General features: G+C 34.2%; 1 protein-coding gene across 1 annotated transcript; it reads right to left on the reverse strand.

Annotated features, from left to right (window-relative positions):
• Positions 1 to 2,892: 2,892 nt before the first annotated feature.
• LRRC39 (leucine rich repeat containing 39) lies at positions 2,893 to 16,617 on the reverse strand. The gene is made up of 7 exons (XM_023739989.1): positions 15,992 to 16,617; positions 14,462 to 14,567; positions 10,299 to 10,455; positions 9,602 to 9,738; positions 5,505 to 5,650; positions 4,539 to 4,691; positions 2,893 to 3,641 (listed from the first exon to the last, which is right to left on the reverse strand). Exons 1-7 carry the CDS (start codon positions 16,138 to 16,140, stop codon positions 3,479 to 3,481), a joined length of 1,011 nt encoding a protein of 336 aa, XP_023595757.1. The 5' UTR covers positions 16,141 to 16,617; the 3' UTR covers positions 2,893 to 3,478.
• Positions 16,618 to 16,819: the final 202 nt, after the last annotated feature.

Genomic DNA, 16,819 nt, shown 5'->3' on the forward strand with positions numbered 1-16,819 from the left:
AACCAGAACTGAAGGGGTATTTTTAAGGAAAAAAAAAGCTATTTCACTGCATTATTAGTTGGATTATTATCTGGTTAGGACATCCAAAAAACCAGATTACTTATAAGCATAATTCACAAATTTTAAATCTGCAAATAACCTGAATATAACTAGATATCTGAAATCTTTCAACAGGCAGTGTTTACCGTATTTTTACACAAATAACACGCACCTTCTACATTTGTTTGCCAACCACTCCCTCCCCTTGAGATATTTTCATAAGCGCTCTATGCTGATGTTTTTACAGCAACATGTAAAAATGTTAGCATAGTAGCACCTATGAAAATACCTAGCGGGGGAGGGAGCAGTTGGCAAACAAATGTAGAAGGCACGCATTATTTGTGTAAAAATACGGTACACGTACAAGTACAAATACAAGTATGTTCTCCTATTTGGCAGACTAACTGGGAATAAAATAGAATTACATAATGAAACCAAAAATTTTCTCACACATAGGCTTTATTTAATTTCAGTGGTGATATCTATGCACAAAACAAACCCGTTGCCATTGAGTCGATTCTGATGCATAGCAACCATGTAGCATGAGGAAATATTAAACCCAAACATATGGTTCAGCTGTTAACTCTTCCACATCTTATTCTTAATTTGTTTATTTGTAAAATTTATCTTTACTTAGTTGTTAGTGTATGTGCCAAGACAAGGATCCAGAATTACTAATTTAGAGATCATAATGATATTGTTGGATAACTGTATTTATCCTGTAGATCTGTGATTATGTGAATTATAAATTAGAAGCCCACCCCATTTTTAATTTCTGACCTTTTTACTTTAGTTTAATCTCATATGTCTTGTCAGACTGCCTAGGTTCAAATCCCAGCTCTCCCATCTCTCAGCTCTGTGACCTACTTAATCTCTCTGTGCCTCAATTTCCTCCTTATAATATGGAGATAATAATAATAATACCTACCTCACAAGGTTTTTGCCAGCATCAAATGAGATACCAAAAACCATATCCATTGCTGTCGAGTCAATTCCAACTCATAGAGACCCCTATAGGGTTTCCAAGGCTGTAATCTTTATGGAAGCAGACTGCTACATCTCTCTCCCTTGGAGCGGCTGGTGGATTTGAACCGCCAGCCTTTGGTTAGCACATGTGAAATGCTTAGAACAGTTCCAAACACAGACTAATAATAAATGTTAACTGTTAGTAGTAATTCATGAATTATTTTTTTAATAATACAGTAGGCAGGCTTTAATTTTGTCTTGGTTTAAGTTATGTTTTCTGTTTTATGTCAAGTATCATTAAAGTAGGTTAGTTTGATTATTTTTAAGTTAGTTACTCAAGGCCCCCAGACAAAAGAATATAAATGGAAATAATACATTATTCAATAATTAGATTATATTGTATCAGGTAATGTTGATTTGCATCATACAATTTGTTTAGCATCATTTAACAATTTGTGCCCAGAAATAAAAGATATTCTATAAAAGGTATAATCTCAGTTGTTTTCATAAAACACATTCACACACAAGAATTTTACAGTCCTGTAGCCCATTTAGCTTAATGTTATGTCTCTGACAATGATACCAAATACTTGGAAAGATAGCTTTTGTCCTTCAACATACCAGCCTTAGGTCAAGATTATTGTTTTCCCAACATTGTCTGTTTCCTTTTACATATCATGAGAAAAGTGACTATGTGAGTATGCGTATATATTCCTGAGCCTGCAGAATTTTTAGGTTCAGCAAATCACTTCTTGATCTTTAGGTTCATCTACACAACTTCCTCTCTTTCTACATGTCCCACAGGTACATGAAATTTAAAACTGGAACTGATCTTCCTCTTCTACTGCCGGATGTTGCCCACAAAACCAGCTTCATTCCCCCATCTTGACACTACCATCCAGGTTCATCCTGGACTTCTCCCTTTTGTCATCTTCAATCATCAATTCTGTCTCCTCCTTGTCTGTAGTATATTTATACTCTGCTTTCGAATACTAGACCCCAAGCTACTATAACTCTTGGCTTCCTCCAACCTATCCTCCATTCTGTTGCTTCTGTTACCTTGCTACAGTAAATCTAATCAGCATCATTATTGGATTTGCTAAAAAAAAAAAATTTCCCTTACCTGAAAAGCTGTTGGATGCTGATTATACTCATTCTGCAAAGAAAGTGGTAACTTTGTTGCATTGAGTCGAACAAAAGTTTATCTTTTAAGTTAAAAACTTGCTTCAATTTTCGTGAATTATAAAACCATGATTTTTATTACTATTGTTTCACTGGACCAGTAAGCAACATCATGATAAACAGAGAAAATTGAAGTTGTCGAGAATTTCATTTTACTTAGATCCCCAATCAATGCCCATGGAAGCAGCAGTCAAGAAATCAAATGATGCCTTGGGCAAATCTGCTGCAAAAGACCTTTAAATTGTTAAAAGCAAAGATGTCACTTTAAGGATTATAGTGCACCTGACCTAAGCCATGATGTTTTCATTTGCCTCATATGCACGCAAGAGCTGGACAATGAATAAAGAAGATTTGATGCCTTTGAATTACAGTGTTGGTGAAAAATATTAAATATACCATGGACTGCCAAAAGAACAAATCTGTCTTGGAAGAAATACGGCCAGAATGCTCCTTAGAAGCAAGGATGGCAAGACATCGTCTCACATACTTTGGACATGTTATCAGGAGGGACCAGTCTCTGGAGAAGGACATCATGCTTGGTAAGGTAGAGGGTCAGGGAAAAAGAGGAAGACCCTCAATGAGATGGATTGACTCAGTAGCTGCAACAATGGACTCAGATATACCAAAGATTGTGAGGATGGCGCAGGACAGAGCAGTGTTTCACTCTGTTGTACATGGGGTTCCTATGAGTCGAAACTGACCTAGCGGCACCTAACAACAACATTGTTTCATTTTTATTAACACAGAATTATGCTCTTTGTCCTTGTCTCCTAATCTTTACTTAATTTAAATGCTTTCCTTCGTTAGTTTAAAAAAAAAAAAAAGTTTTTTAATTCTAAATTATCAGAGGTTATATGGTTGAAATCTGTATATCAAAATCTCACGTTTTAGCTGCTGGTTAGACAAAATGTTTTTCCTGTTTGTGGATTGTAGAAAAAGACAAAAGGGCTGGGAAATAGTGTTTCTTAGAGTAAACTGACATGTGACAAACTGATAGAGTGAGGTAGTGAAGCTTTAAGAATCACATCTTTATTCACTTTTTGGTTGTTCCACAAGGGCTTGGCCAAAGAATTTGTTTCCTGACTCCACTAGAAAGACTTTGAATATCTTTACCACCTCTGTGTCCAACCTCTTATCAGAACTATGAACTGATTTGAATTTTACTTTTTCCCTCCTACATTGATCAAGAGGCTAGAATTTGGCAAGATGGAATGAGAGATCTGTGAAGGAATTAATAGAAAGACGTTAATTGTACACATACTCCTCCACCAAAAAGAATATTTAATTTGTGTTATGTGTTATCTACAAATCTCATACCTTCTCTTCTCCGTGACTCCTGTATGTATGCATGCATAAACTGAACACCAAATAGTTCCCGTTCTTCTTCACCTATGCCTTCACTGGGAGGAAGTGTTACTTGCAATTTCAGTGGATTGTCTCTGAAGTTGACAAACCTAGCAGTTCACCAAAAAACAGTATTTTTATAGGAGCCATAGAAGTGCACATTTATTTCCCTGGAGAAAGATCAAATGATAATATACTAAATTACTTTTTTTTTTAAACTGATTTCAATAACTGGACATCTTTCAAGTTTCTTTCCTAAAGGAAAAAAATAGCTTTAGACAACTTGCTTTCAAAGCTTGTAAAAGCAACTGTTAGTCCATACCATATATTTAATGTGGTAGAGTTTATAAGAGCAACTTTAATGCATCTTAAATATATAATTAATGCTATGGAAAAGTTTCTGCATATTTGATAGACTTATTTGTGTCTCATTTATCACTGTCTTTACCACCTAGTACGATGCTTAGTAGTTGCTGAATAAGTAAATGATTGAGTTTGTTATGGAAGTTGTGGGTTTTGGTGTGAATTCTGATGTCTTATGCTCACTGTCAAGAAATTAAATTATGGGAACACTTGAGGGAGTTCAAAAGCAATTAACTTAGTAAAATGCTATATATGCTTTTTATCTGTAGCATAATTACCTATGTCCATTTATAGTTACTTAGAAGGAAAATAATCACTATTTTTATTCTTCCAGGTTTTATATTGCTAATGAGATTCATTAGCAGTTATAAAGATGGTTTTCATGAAAATGTCATCGATGTAGAACATTTACTAAACCTAATAAATCCCAGTAATACTTGAATTTGAAAAATTCTTTCTTGAATAATTTAGACCAGTATTATATGAATTCCAGCCATCAACTACAAAATTTCAAAGTTAGAAAAAAAATTTAATATATCTGTTTTTATGAATGAGAACTCAAATTTATTAATAAAAATTTCTCTATATTACTTTGTTCTGCAGCCAGGAAAGAACATATCAGTTTTGTGTCTAAAGCTTTTTACCTCAGATTTGTCATTTCCTCCATGCACACTGGAATATCTTGCAGTTTATTGTTGCTGAGAACAAACGTACCCAGATTCTTCATAGTGCTGATTGTTTCTGGCAAGCATGTTATTTCATTCCTTTGCAGCCATAAAGTATGTAGACTTTGCATTCTGAAGGATTAAGAAAAAAAAGTTTCTACAATTAATCTCACATAATATGAAATCCTGGTTTTCATTAACTTAAAAATAATAGAAATGTCACCTTTTATAACATCATCTTTATCTGGTATACCTATTAAGTTAACTGACTTCATATTATCTGAACTCTAGAGAAACTACATGGGAGAGTTCTTACCTACACTACAGCTCTCCTCATGTGATAGAAATGAAATAATTGTATTCTAGAACTATAGCAGATTCTTCACTATTTTGATTGGATTTCTTAAAGAACTGAAGTAAAAGCTATTTAACCTGATCGTCAAAGTCTTTAGAGAAGAAAATCACAAAGTATTAGTATGCCCATATAATAAGTACAGCATCATAATCTTTACCAAAAATGTTAAAATATATGAAACATTTTTAATATATTTTATATACAAGGTGGTATAGCATAGTGGTTATTTAACAGCATGGAGTTGGGCCAGGCTGCCTAGGTTCAAACACTGGCTTGCCAACTTACTGTGATCTTGGATGAGTTAGCTAATATCTCTGGGCCTTAGTTACCTCATCCATTTCTAAAGTGCTTAGTCTGGCATGTGCTAAACAGTGTTACTGTTGTGGCGTTTGTTAATTTGTTTAAATCAGAAAGCCAGTTTTTCTCTCCCAAAACCTTTTACTAGGAGTAAATGAAAATAGACTAGTATTAAAAAACAGCATATTTAGAACTCAGTGGATCATTTATACTTGGAATCCTTTTTGGTTTTTGTTTTTCCCATAACTGGTTTCAAGACCTTTGTTGATAGCATAGAAAGTTATTTATTTTACCTTACTATAGTATCAGGAAGTTGTCTAAGCCTGTTGCTTCCCATGTCGAGCCACTCAAGGGCAGGCATGTCCAGCACAGCAGGAGGGATCGTAGAGAAATGGTTCATACTCAAATCAAGGTGAGTAAGGTTTAACAGCTTGCTGAGCTGAAGAGGAAAGCAAGATTCTAAGAATAAATTCCACAATGTAAACTAGTAGAAGACTTACATTGGTATAGTAAATATTTCATATCAAGGAACATTCACATTATACTTGGGCTTTATTTAGTCATAGTAGTCCAGAACAAATTTGAAATAAAGCTAAATAACTTCCAGAGAAATGAAAAACTCTTAAAAGTTTTATCTATTTAATGGAACTGTATCTTCCAAATAGCCAAGTGCTAGGGTTTAGTGAACCTGCCTGGCAGAAGCTCATCAGTACTTGAGTGCTTTACCTTCTGAAAGTAACTATGTATTATGTTTGTTTGTTTTCATCCAGTACATGAGATTTGTATGGGAAAAACCAGACTCCAAAATAATAGTTATCATTGAACCCCCTTCTTTGTGCCTGGCCGTTTACACATGTTATCTCAATCATAGAATTTACTCTTTAATAATTTGTTTAATGAAATAACTCAAAATTATTGAGAATAAAATAACATTGTGCTTAGCTTAACAAAGAAACATATTGATACAACTGCAGGCCTCTAGGTACTTCTCCTTTCTTCCTCCCTAGAAGTAATTACTATCCTGAATTTGGTATCTATCATTCCCATATTTTTATATTACGTATATGTATAAATATATAAAATATATCTATTATTAAAATATATAAATATATAAACAAATACATGTCATAAACAAAATCTAGTATTTTATATATTTTAACATTTTTGGTAAGGATTATGATACTGTACTTTCTTTAAATTATGTATATGTATAAATTATAAAATATATTTATTATTAAAATATATAAACAAATACATGTCATAAACAAAATCTAGTATTTTATATATTTTAACATTTTTGGTAAGGATTATGATACTGTACTTTCTGTAACTTACCTTTTTTATCTCACTATCAGTTTTTAAATGTATTCATGTTGATGCATGTAGCTCTAGTTTTTATTCACTTCAAAACATACCTTTATCTCTGTACGTTATTCACCGTTGTACATTAACGAAAAACTCTACCATCTTACAAGGCAAGTGTCATTATTTCCATTTTATAGATAAAATGGCTCACACGGGCCATTAGAAAATGATGGAGGTATGTTGTGAACTCAAGTTTTTGTGGAGCCCTGATGGTGCAGTGGTTAAGAGCTATAGTGAGCTACAGCTGCTAACCAAAAGGTCAGCAGTTTGAATCTACCAGTTGCTCCTTGGAGACCCTATAGAGCAGTTCTACTCTGAACTAGGGTCATTATGAATTGGAATCAACTCAGTGGCAATGAGTAGAAGTAAAGCTACAAAATCTTTTCCCTCTTTCCACATAACATCCTAGTAAAAGTTTCAAGATACAATAATTTTGTTAACTTTTACAGAAAACTCCCCATTTAGCTAGAAAAGTTCCATGCTTTATTTCTGTCTCAGGGCATGTTCGAATTTGTTCCACAACTTTCACACCATAAAAAAGTTAGGAAATGCCATGTTTTGTGGATGCATAAAAGCAGGACGGTTCTGTCTAGTAGGTGATGCTGTTTCTTCAGCTCTAGAATCCAAGCAATGAATAAAACACTCTTTCAAAATGTGTTATCAGACTTTTTAAAATTTCAAGTAGTTTGGAATAGAGTGTAAAAAGATTGCTTTTATTTTAACAAATATTTTTGTGTGTATAAAGTGTGTGCAGTTTAACAGCTGAGAGATGAGTCTCCAATTACGAGTTTCTCAGTACTACTTAAACACTTTAATTTTAGAAGATTGAAAAATATTAAAAGTTTTTCTAATCTAACAGTCTTAATTTTGCATATGTGAAAACTGGGACTTAGTAATATAAAGGGATGTGTCCAAGACCTCACATCTGCTTCAGGGCCATACTTTTTTTTTTTTTTTTAATTGTACTTTAGGTGAAGGTTTACAGGACAAATATTTTCTCATTAAACAGTCATTACACATATTATGACATTGGTTAACAACCCCATGACAGGTCAACACGCTCCCTTCTCGGCCTTGGAGAACCCCCTTTTTTTTTTTTTGGTGAAAATATACATAGCCAAAGATACACCATTTCAAAAATTTCTACATGTACAATTCAGTTACATCAGTTACGTTCTTCCAGTTGTGCTGCTATTCGCACTTTAGATGAAGGTTTACAGAACAAAATAGTTTCTCATTAAACAGTACACGTTTCCCTATGACAATGGTTAAGAATCCCACTACATGTTAACACTGTCCTCACTCAACCTTGGGTTCCCTATCACCAGCTTTCTGGTCCCCACTGCCTTCTAGTCCTTGCCCCTGGACTGCTGTGCCTCATTAGTCCTGTTTTGTTTTACGGGGCTGTCCAATCCCCGTCTGAATGGTGAACCTCGGGGATGACTTCACCACTGAGCTAAAAGGGTGTCTGGGGGCCATACTCTCGGGGTTTCTCCACTCCCTTTCAGGCCAGTAAATCTGGTCTTCTTTGTGTGTTAGAATTTTGTTCTACATCCTTCTCCAGCTCTGTCCAGAACCCTCTGTTGTGATCCCAGTCACAGCAGTCAGTGGTGGTAGCCAGGCACCATCTAGCTGTACTGGACTCAGTCTGGTGGAGGCCTTGGTAGTTGTGGTCCATTAGTCCTTTGGACTAATCTTTTCCTTGTATCCTGTTCTCTTCATTCTCCCTTGCTCCTGAAGAGGTGAGACCAGTGGAGTATCTTAGATGGCTGCTCACAGGTAGACCCCAGACACTAGTCACCAAGGTAGAATGTAGAACAATGTCTTTATAAACTGTGTTATGCCAATTGAGCTAGATGTTCCCCAAGACCATGGTCCCCACAGCTCAGAACCATACTTTTGAAATTAAAGAATTGTAGGCTTAAGATCTCAGTTCAGTATTTGTACCACTATAATCCCTTTCCATAAATGAAAAAACTAAGGTAAATACAGGTTAATAGACATGCCCAAATTCATTCAGCTTTTCAGTCACAAAACCAATCCTAGAAATAAAAATCACTATAATTAGAAACTGGAAATATTTATTGACCCTCTTGTAGTATAAAGAAATTGTCTCTGTGATCATCATTTTCATCATAAGCAAGGGCATACATTTTGTTAAATGGAATCATAAGATGAAATACATATCTGAAGCTTTTTTACTTGCTAGAGCAACAACTATTGGTGACATGTTTACTGGTTTCAAAAGACAAAAAACTAGTATACTCACCAAGGTAAAGTATGAGAAGGGAATAGTCTTGTATTTTATTTTGAGTTTTTTTTTTTTTTTTAAGCTCTTATCTCACAGAGTCATTGTTATCAAGGCAAAGCACAATGGAAATTTGCTTATTTTAAGAGCATTAAGTATGTTTGAAAAATAATACAAATGTCTGTATCTATATGATCAGTTTGGCCAATAACAAGACATTATACCAAATCAAAGTTTGAAGGCTTTCCAAGCCTGTTTTCTTGGTTTTACTTGGTAGAGCCTAGGAATCTAGCAAAGAAATATGTTTCCTAAACTCAGTAATTAATGTCTCATCATTTCACCTCTAGCTGAAAACTGATCACTCTATAAAAACTAGTAAACGAGTTTTTCTATCACAACATTGTGATTTGTGATCATTTTTAATTTGTTCATTTAAAAACCATTTATTAAATAACCAGTACAACCTAGGTTCTACCCTCAATTCCAGGGATATAAAAATAAGATACTCAATCTAGCTTTCAAGAAGATCACAATCTAGTCAATAAATGATGCCAGTAGTGTGAAATAATAGAAGTATCTTTTGGATTAAGCAGATCCTTCTCTAATTAAAGCATGCATTATTCTTATAAGAATAGGAAATAGTTTTCACTAAATATTTTTTTCTGAACTAAAACTCACAGCATTTCTTTGTTAGTTTTATTTTTCATGACCATACAGTTGAGAAGTAAAACATTAATAGATGAAAAATAAAGTTGTAGGCATTTGTGTCTTTCTGACCTCTTGTGGAAGATCACAGATATCTCTGTTAACAGCAAGTTCTAGTTTCTCCAAGCTGGCACAGTTACTTAGTTCCTTGGGAACAGTCTTGATTTTGTTGTAGCTAAGAATCAATTCCTGAAGTTTAGTGAGCAATCCTACAAAAAATAATATATAATAAAGAACAGATAAATATAAAATAGTGTTTCCAGCTATTAAGTATTACAGTATAACACTTGCCAGTTTCATATTGGCAAATTTATAGTTCTTAGGTTCTTCCCTTTTCCCAGTCTCTGTCCTGCCCTTTCTTCAAACAAGGAAGTGGTCTATCAGTGCTATTGGCAAAAAAAAAAAAAAAAAATCATTCTGCTTTATCTGCACCATAGCCTGAGAAATTTTCCTTTTAGGGATTTCTTTTTTTTTTTTCCTCAACTGGTTCTCTTCCAGAAGTTACAGCTGAAAGAGCAGTGTTATTTCTAGAATCTACACAATAATATCTCCAAAGAAACTTTCCTTAATTGAAATCTCATCGTGAATCATCTCAGTAACTCTAGAAGCTTGAATCTCTTGAAAGCTTTGATTTAGATTAGATGTTTACATTTTTCTCAAGACTATATAAAGATGAGATCTTTATTCCATGTATTAAAAAATTTTCCTCAGTAAAAATCACATCTGCAGGTGGATAAAATAGCACAAGAATAATAGCAATATTCCTTACCAATTCCTCGAGGTATCTCTGAAATTGTATTTCGAGATAAATCTAACACGATAAGGTTCTGGAATCTTCCAATGAATTCAGGAATTTTCAACAAACCAGTTCTATGAAGTTGCCATTCCTGTAGCTGATTCAGTTTCAGTAGAGACGAAGGGAGGGTCTAAACTCAAGTAAAAAAGTGACAGAGTCACTGTATTATTTCAGTACCATGCCACACTGACAGTATTATTGTAGCAATTGTTTTTTAAGAAAATATTTTATTGTGTTTGGTGAAAGTTTACACAGCAATTTAGGTTCACATTTAACAATTTCTATAGATATTGTTCAGTGACATTTGTTACATTTTTCACAGTGTGTCAACATTCTCTATTTCCATCCTGGTTGTTCCATTTCCATTACTCTAGCTTCCCTGCCCCCCACCCTTACCTTCTCGTCTTTTCTTTGGGGTTAATGTTGACGGTTTGGCCTCATATAGATGATTTTTTTTTTTTTTTAAGAGCTCAGTACTCAGTAGTGATATTGTTTGTTTTATGGTCCAATTTGTTACTTAGCTGAAAGGTGACTTCTGGGAGTGGTTTCAGTTCCAAGTTTAAAGGGTATATCAGCGTGAGAGTTTTAGGGGTGCCTGTAGTCTCCACCTGTCCAGTAAGTCTAGCCTTTTATTTAAATTTGAGTTTTGTTCTTCATTTTTCTCCCACTCTACCAGGGACTATCTCAGAATGGTCAGTAGTGGTAGCTGGGCAACATCTAATTCTTCTGGTCTCAGGATAGATGAGGCCATGGTTCCTGTGGGCTGTTAGTCCTGTGGAATAGTTCCTTCTTTTGAGTCTTTGGTTTTCTTCTTTCTCTTTTGTACCAGATGAGTAGAGACCAATAGCTGTGTCCTAGATGGCCACTAGCAAGCTTTTAAGACCTCAGACAGTGCTCACCAAACTAGGATGTAGAACATAAACTTTATTAACTATGTGGTGCTAATTGACCCAGTTGTCCCATGAGACCATGGTCCTAAGCCTTCAAACCAGTAAACTAATCCTGCAAGGAGTTTGGTTATGTCTAGGAAGTCTCTGTAACTTTGCCTCCTATGTGCTTTATTATATATCTGGATATATATGTAGCACACACAAACATGTTTGTATTTATGCCTACAGATGTAGCTGTACATGCATCCACATCTGCCTTCCTATACACATATATGCATACATATCTACCTATGTAACCAAACACAGATTTTTTTGTTGTTATTGATGTAGTTGCAGAATTGTGTATGTTATATCATTTACTAAAAATGTCCCTTATTCTTGTGTACTTCTTAGTATCATCATTTAGCTTGGTCAAGTTGTGCAAAATTCACCCTCATTTGCTATTGCCTTTCCCATCACCAAAAATGACAAGCATCTACTATCTAGAAAGTGATTTCCCCTCCCTCCCCCTCCCATCCCTGGTAACCACCAAAGAACATTGATTTTTGTATATATACCTCTTTTTGTCTTTTTATAAAAGTGGGATCATGCAATTTTTGTCCTTTTGTACTTGACTTATTTCACGCAGCATAATGTCCTTCAGATTCATCCATGTTATGTTTCCCAGACTCATCATTATTCTTTATAGCAGTATAGTTTTCTGTTGTTTTGTATATACCATATTTTGTTTATCCTTTCATCCGATGATGGGTACTTACATTCCTATCTTTTTGCTATCACATGAATAATGCTGCAGTGAACATAGGTGTGCATTGTCTATCTCTAGGGTATATGCCCAGGAGTGGGATTGCTGGATCATAGGCCTTTTTTTTCTTTTTTTTTTTTTGAGAAACATATTTCAGTTCATTTTAATTTGAAAATTTAAGTGAACAGGAACATTTTTAATTATGGCTTAACTACAACTTTAAATATAAATGAGTTTAAACATTTTTCCCAAATTTTTACAAGCCATGTTTTTTTTTTACTGGGATTCACATCTTCACTGAATCTCTTTGCTCTGCTTTAAACATGCCAAAGTTGTTCTCCTTTAGAGTCTTTGAAGTCACTGTTCCCTTTACCAGGAATGTTCTCTCCCTAGTTCTCTTCATCAGGATGTAGGTTCTAGTTCAAAGGTTATTTCTGGCCACTCAAACTCAGGTACCACCCCCCACGCTGCCACTCAGTCATTCCTGAGGATCATAAGGTATTTCTACTTATAACTTTTTGAGGAAGCACCATACCATTTTCCATAGTGGTTCTACCGTTTTACATTCCCACCAACAGTAGATAAGGGTTCCAATCTCTCTGCAACCTCATCAGCAGTTGTCTTCTGGTTTTTTTGTTTTTTTTTTTTTTCCAGTCAGTACTATTTTGGAAGGGTTGAGATGGTATCTCATTGTTGTTTTGATTTGCATCTCTCTGATGGCTAATGATCACGAGCATCTTTTCATGTGTTTGTTGGCTGCTTGAATGTCCTCATTGGTGAAGTGTCTGTTCATGTCCTTTACCCATTTTTTAATTGGATTGTTTGTCTTTCTGTTGTTAAGTTGTTAAAGTTTTCCATATATTTTAGAGATTGGATCCTTATCAGATATGTCATTCCCAAAGATTTTTTCCCAATCTGTAGTTCTCTTTTTAATCTTTTCAAAAAGTCTTTTGATGGGCATAAGTATTTAATTTTTGGGAGGTCCCAGTTATCTAATTTGTCTTCTGTTGCTCATGCATTTGTCCTTGTGTTTGGTAATCTATTACTGAAAATAATTAGACCCCATAGTTTTGTCTGTATATTATCTTCTAGGAATTTTATAGTTTTAGCTTTAAACTTTAGGTTTTTGATCCATTTTGAGTTAGTTTTTGTGTATGGTGTTAGGTATGGATCCTGTTTTATTTTTCTGCAAATGGATATCCAGTTTTGTCTGCACCATTTGTTAAAGAGACTGTTTCTTCCATGCTGAATGGATTTTAACTCTTTGTCAAAACTCAGCTGCTCATAGGTGGATGGACTTACCTCTGGGTTGTAGCAATAGTTTTTGATTTTTCAAAGCACTTTGGAATATCTTCCTTGATGAATTACATTTCCAAGTGTTTTGTGTTTCTTCTAATTTTTAAGACCTTTCCTTTTTTTTCTGAACCTTCAAAACCCAATCATAATAGAATGAACAAAAATAATGTATTTTGGTCAATAGTACACAAACAAAACTATGTCCTAAAAATTGTGTCGTATTTGCTTTTCCTAGAGTGTGTATGTTATTGAAAATGGTGGTTAATCAAAAGCATAGAGAAACAAAAAAAACCACTGTAATCAATAATTCAGATTTCCTTCCATTCCTGTTTTGAAGGATTTTATATGTTTTTGAAGTTTCAGCTATTCTGAATTTTATGCCTTTTCCCTTTCAGCCTATGAAGGCCAGAAGAGAAAATGAAGGTTACCAGTACCAGTTGCCAGTGAGCTGATTCTAACTCATGGTGACTGTATGTGTGTCAGTGTAGAACTGTGCTCCATAGAGTTTTCAATGGCTGCTTTTTGGGAAGTTGATCACCAGGCCTTTCTTTTGAGGTGCTTCTGGTAGGATTTGGACCTCCAACCTTTCGGTTAGCAACTGAGTGTGTTAATCATTTACACCACCCAGGGACTCCAAAAGAAGCTTAGAGGACCTTGTAAAAAATCAGAACATGTCAAAGTAATTAAGCAACTTTGTGTGCGTGAGAGAGACAGAGAGAGAATAATCATGTGGTGGGCCTAAAAAAAAATTAATATCCATTTCCATTTTGTGACGTTTTCACTGAGCATTTGCTTTGGAAAAGCTAAATGATTTTAATTAGGCAGATGGTCGTCTTTTTATTTTTAGTGGAAAAGGAGAAATTGCTTCTTAAAAGAGTTAGTGGGGGAAATTATTACAAATGACTTAGTATAGGCAGGGCTGAGGCAAAATGGTTGAATTTTTGCAGAAAAAAATGTCATGTTCATGTTGCCCAAATTAATTTGCATTTTTAGTATTACAAATGACTTAGTATAGGCAGGGTTGAGGCAAAATGATTGAATTTTTGTAGAAAAAAATGTCATATTCATGTTGCCCAAATTAATTTGCATTTTTTAATTAAAATTAAAAACTGTTGGTCTTAATTACACAGTCTCAGAATAATTTTCTGAACTCTCCTACAAAATACAAGATACAGAAAATTGAATATCACGTCTCTAAAACTTACCTTCCATTCTTCGTTTTCTATCTTCAAAACAGCTCTTCCATCTTCCATGGTGACCTTTTCTCTTAGCTTAGTTAAGCTAACTCTCTCTTCCCAGACCCGCACTAGCCTAGGAGACCAGGAAATCATTTTAGTTCATAGTTAATGAGATAGGTAGCATTTACTTTTTTATATGACTTATGAAAGACAACCATTTGATCAATGGTATCTGGAAATCAAACAAAAATTTATTTGTAAGAATTATAAATTTGATTAGTACCATAATGACATTATTTTTAAGTTTTTGAAAAATGTCACAACGCTCCATAGATTTTTTATGACAGCTTTGTTGAGTTATAATTCACACATCTTACAATTCATCCTTTTAAAGTATACAGTTCAGTGGTTTTTAGTATATTCACAGAGTTGTGCCATTGTCACCACTATCTAATTCCAAAACGTTTGCAGGACCCAAAAAAGAAACTCCGTATCCATTAACAGTCCCCCATTTCCCCTTCCCCCCAGCTCCTGGCAACCACTAATCTACTTTCTGTCTCTATAGATATGCCTATTCTGTACGTTTCGTATAAATGGAATTGTACAATATGTGGCTTTTTGTATCTGGCTTCTTAGCATGTTTTCAAGGTTCATCCATTCTGTAAGCATGTATCAGTACTTCATTCCCTTTTAGGGACAAATAATATTTCCTTGTATGGATTTTCCACATTTTATCTATCTATTCATCCATTATTGGACATTTGGGTTGCTTCCAGTTTACAGCTATTACGAATAATGATGTTATCATTATTTGTGTACAAGTTTTTGTGTGATCATGTTTTCATTTATCCCGAGTATATACCTAGGAGTGGAATTGCTGGATCATATGGTAACTTTGTGTTTAACTTTTTTAGCAACTGTCAAATTGTTTCCAAATTGGCTATGCCATTTTACATTCCCACCAGCAATATATGAGGGTTCCAATTTCTCCACATCTTTGCCAATACTTGTTATTGTCCAACTTTTTTATTATAGCCATCCTAATGGGTGTGAAATGGTATCTCATTGTGGTTTTGATGTTGCATTTCTCTGGTGCAAATCCATAGATATTTAATAAATACGTTTTTTCATGGCTTGCTAACAATATGGTTCAACTTCAGAGTTAAATTGCATACTACCACATTCCAGTTTTATCTGGACTTTGTTTTTCAGATATAAAAATGCATAAAATCTTAGTTATTCTGAGGCATACCCCTATTGGTTTTTACATCCATTGAAAACATACATGAAAATAATATCAAGCTATAAAATAACTAGCAAAAGGTTTTCTATTATTTCTGTCTTAGAAAACTTTTCGTGTATAGTTAACAAAGAAAAAATAAGTTTAAATTGAAATTTGGCTATTTTAGCCAATTAGAATGATAAATGATAAATCAACAAAAGTAGCCATCAAAGAACATTTCATTTGTTTGCTAGTTATAACTAGGCATTTAATAAATGCTCTATTTTGTAATGATGGTGTTATGAATTCTCATTAATAAGCATGTTATAACATACTTCTGTTGAAATTCTTTCTCTCGCTTCAGATCTTCATTTTGTTTCTTTATTCTTTTTTCCCAAATTTCCTTTATGGAGTTGACAGCCCCGGTACAAACCACATTTTCTGTCATGATTTCTCCACATTGCCACAGAGTCACCAGCTTCATTAAGTTCCAGATATCTGAATCACAGATACCATCTCAGAAAGGACCTAATTGTATCAAAGAAAAAGCATATGTTTCAAAATGTTCACTTAGTACTGTAATAATCATAACAGCTAATATTTATTGAGCACTTTCTATGTTCCTAAAACTATTTAAAGACTTTGCATGCCATATCTCATTTAATAATCCTTAAAACAACACTATTGTCTCTCTTACAGATGAGAAAACTGGACCTTAAAAAAGAAGAGCAATTTGCTCAAGGTCTCATATCTAATATGTGACAGAGGTGGAACTTGATGCCAAGAATACTTCTTTGTTACTGTGTAATTTGCAGTAACAAAAACCACAACTAGCCTAAATAGCCAATTATAGGAAAATGGCTAAGTAATAGTATATAAAACAAGACTGGCATTTTGGGATATCTGTGTAATCTGGATACCATATGCACAAGCTGGTATTCAGTTAAATGATAATAAATATATGGGGATTATTTGCCCTTGTGTAAACATACATTGCAAAGGGACAGATACAATATTGAGAATTGTGACCTGAATCTCAGAAATGAGAGAAAAATACACAGTATAAGTGGAATGGTTATATAAATTTTTGTTGATCCTTTTGACAAAATGATTTGCAGCCATTACAAATAGCGGTCTTGAGCTTTTTTTTTTTTTTAATCAAG

Source organism: Trichechus manatus, unplaced genomic scaffold, assembly GCF_000243295.1.
Source record: "Trichechus manatus latirostris isolate Lorelei unplaced genomic scaffold, TriManLat1.0 scaffold00144, whole genome shotgun sequence".
Classification (NCBI taxonomy): domain Eukaryota; kingdom Metazoa; phylum Chordata; class Mammalia; order Sirenia; family Trichechidae; genus Trichechus; species Trichechus manatus.

Bases quoted from the DNA above. Each gene is read 5' to 3' on its own strand.
- LRRC39 (XM_023739989.1), bottom strand. From the start codon at position 16,140: ATGAAGCTGGTGACTCTGTGGCAATGTGGAGAAATCATGACAGAAAAT. The intron at 5,651-9,601 runs GTCAGAAAGACA...TTTCCTCTTCAG, and splicing joins TCTGTGATCTTCCACAAGAG to CTCAGCAAGCTGTTAAACCT. The intron at 3,642-4,538 runs GTAAAAAGCTTT...GTGAACTGCTAG, and splicing joins GAGGAAATGACAAATCTGAG to GTTTGTCAACTTCAGAGACA.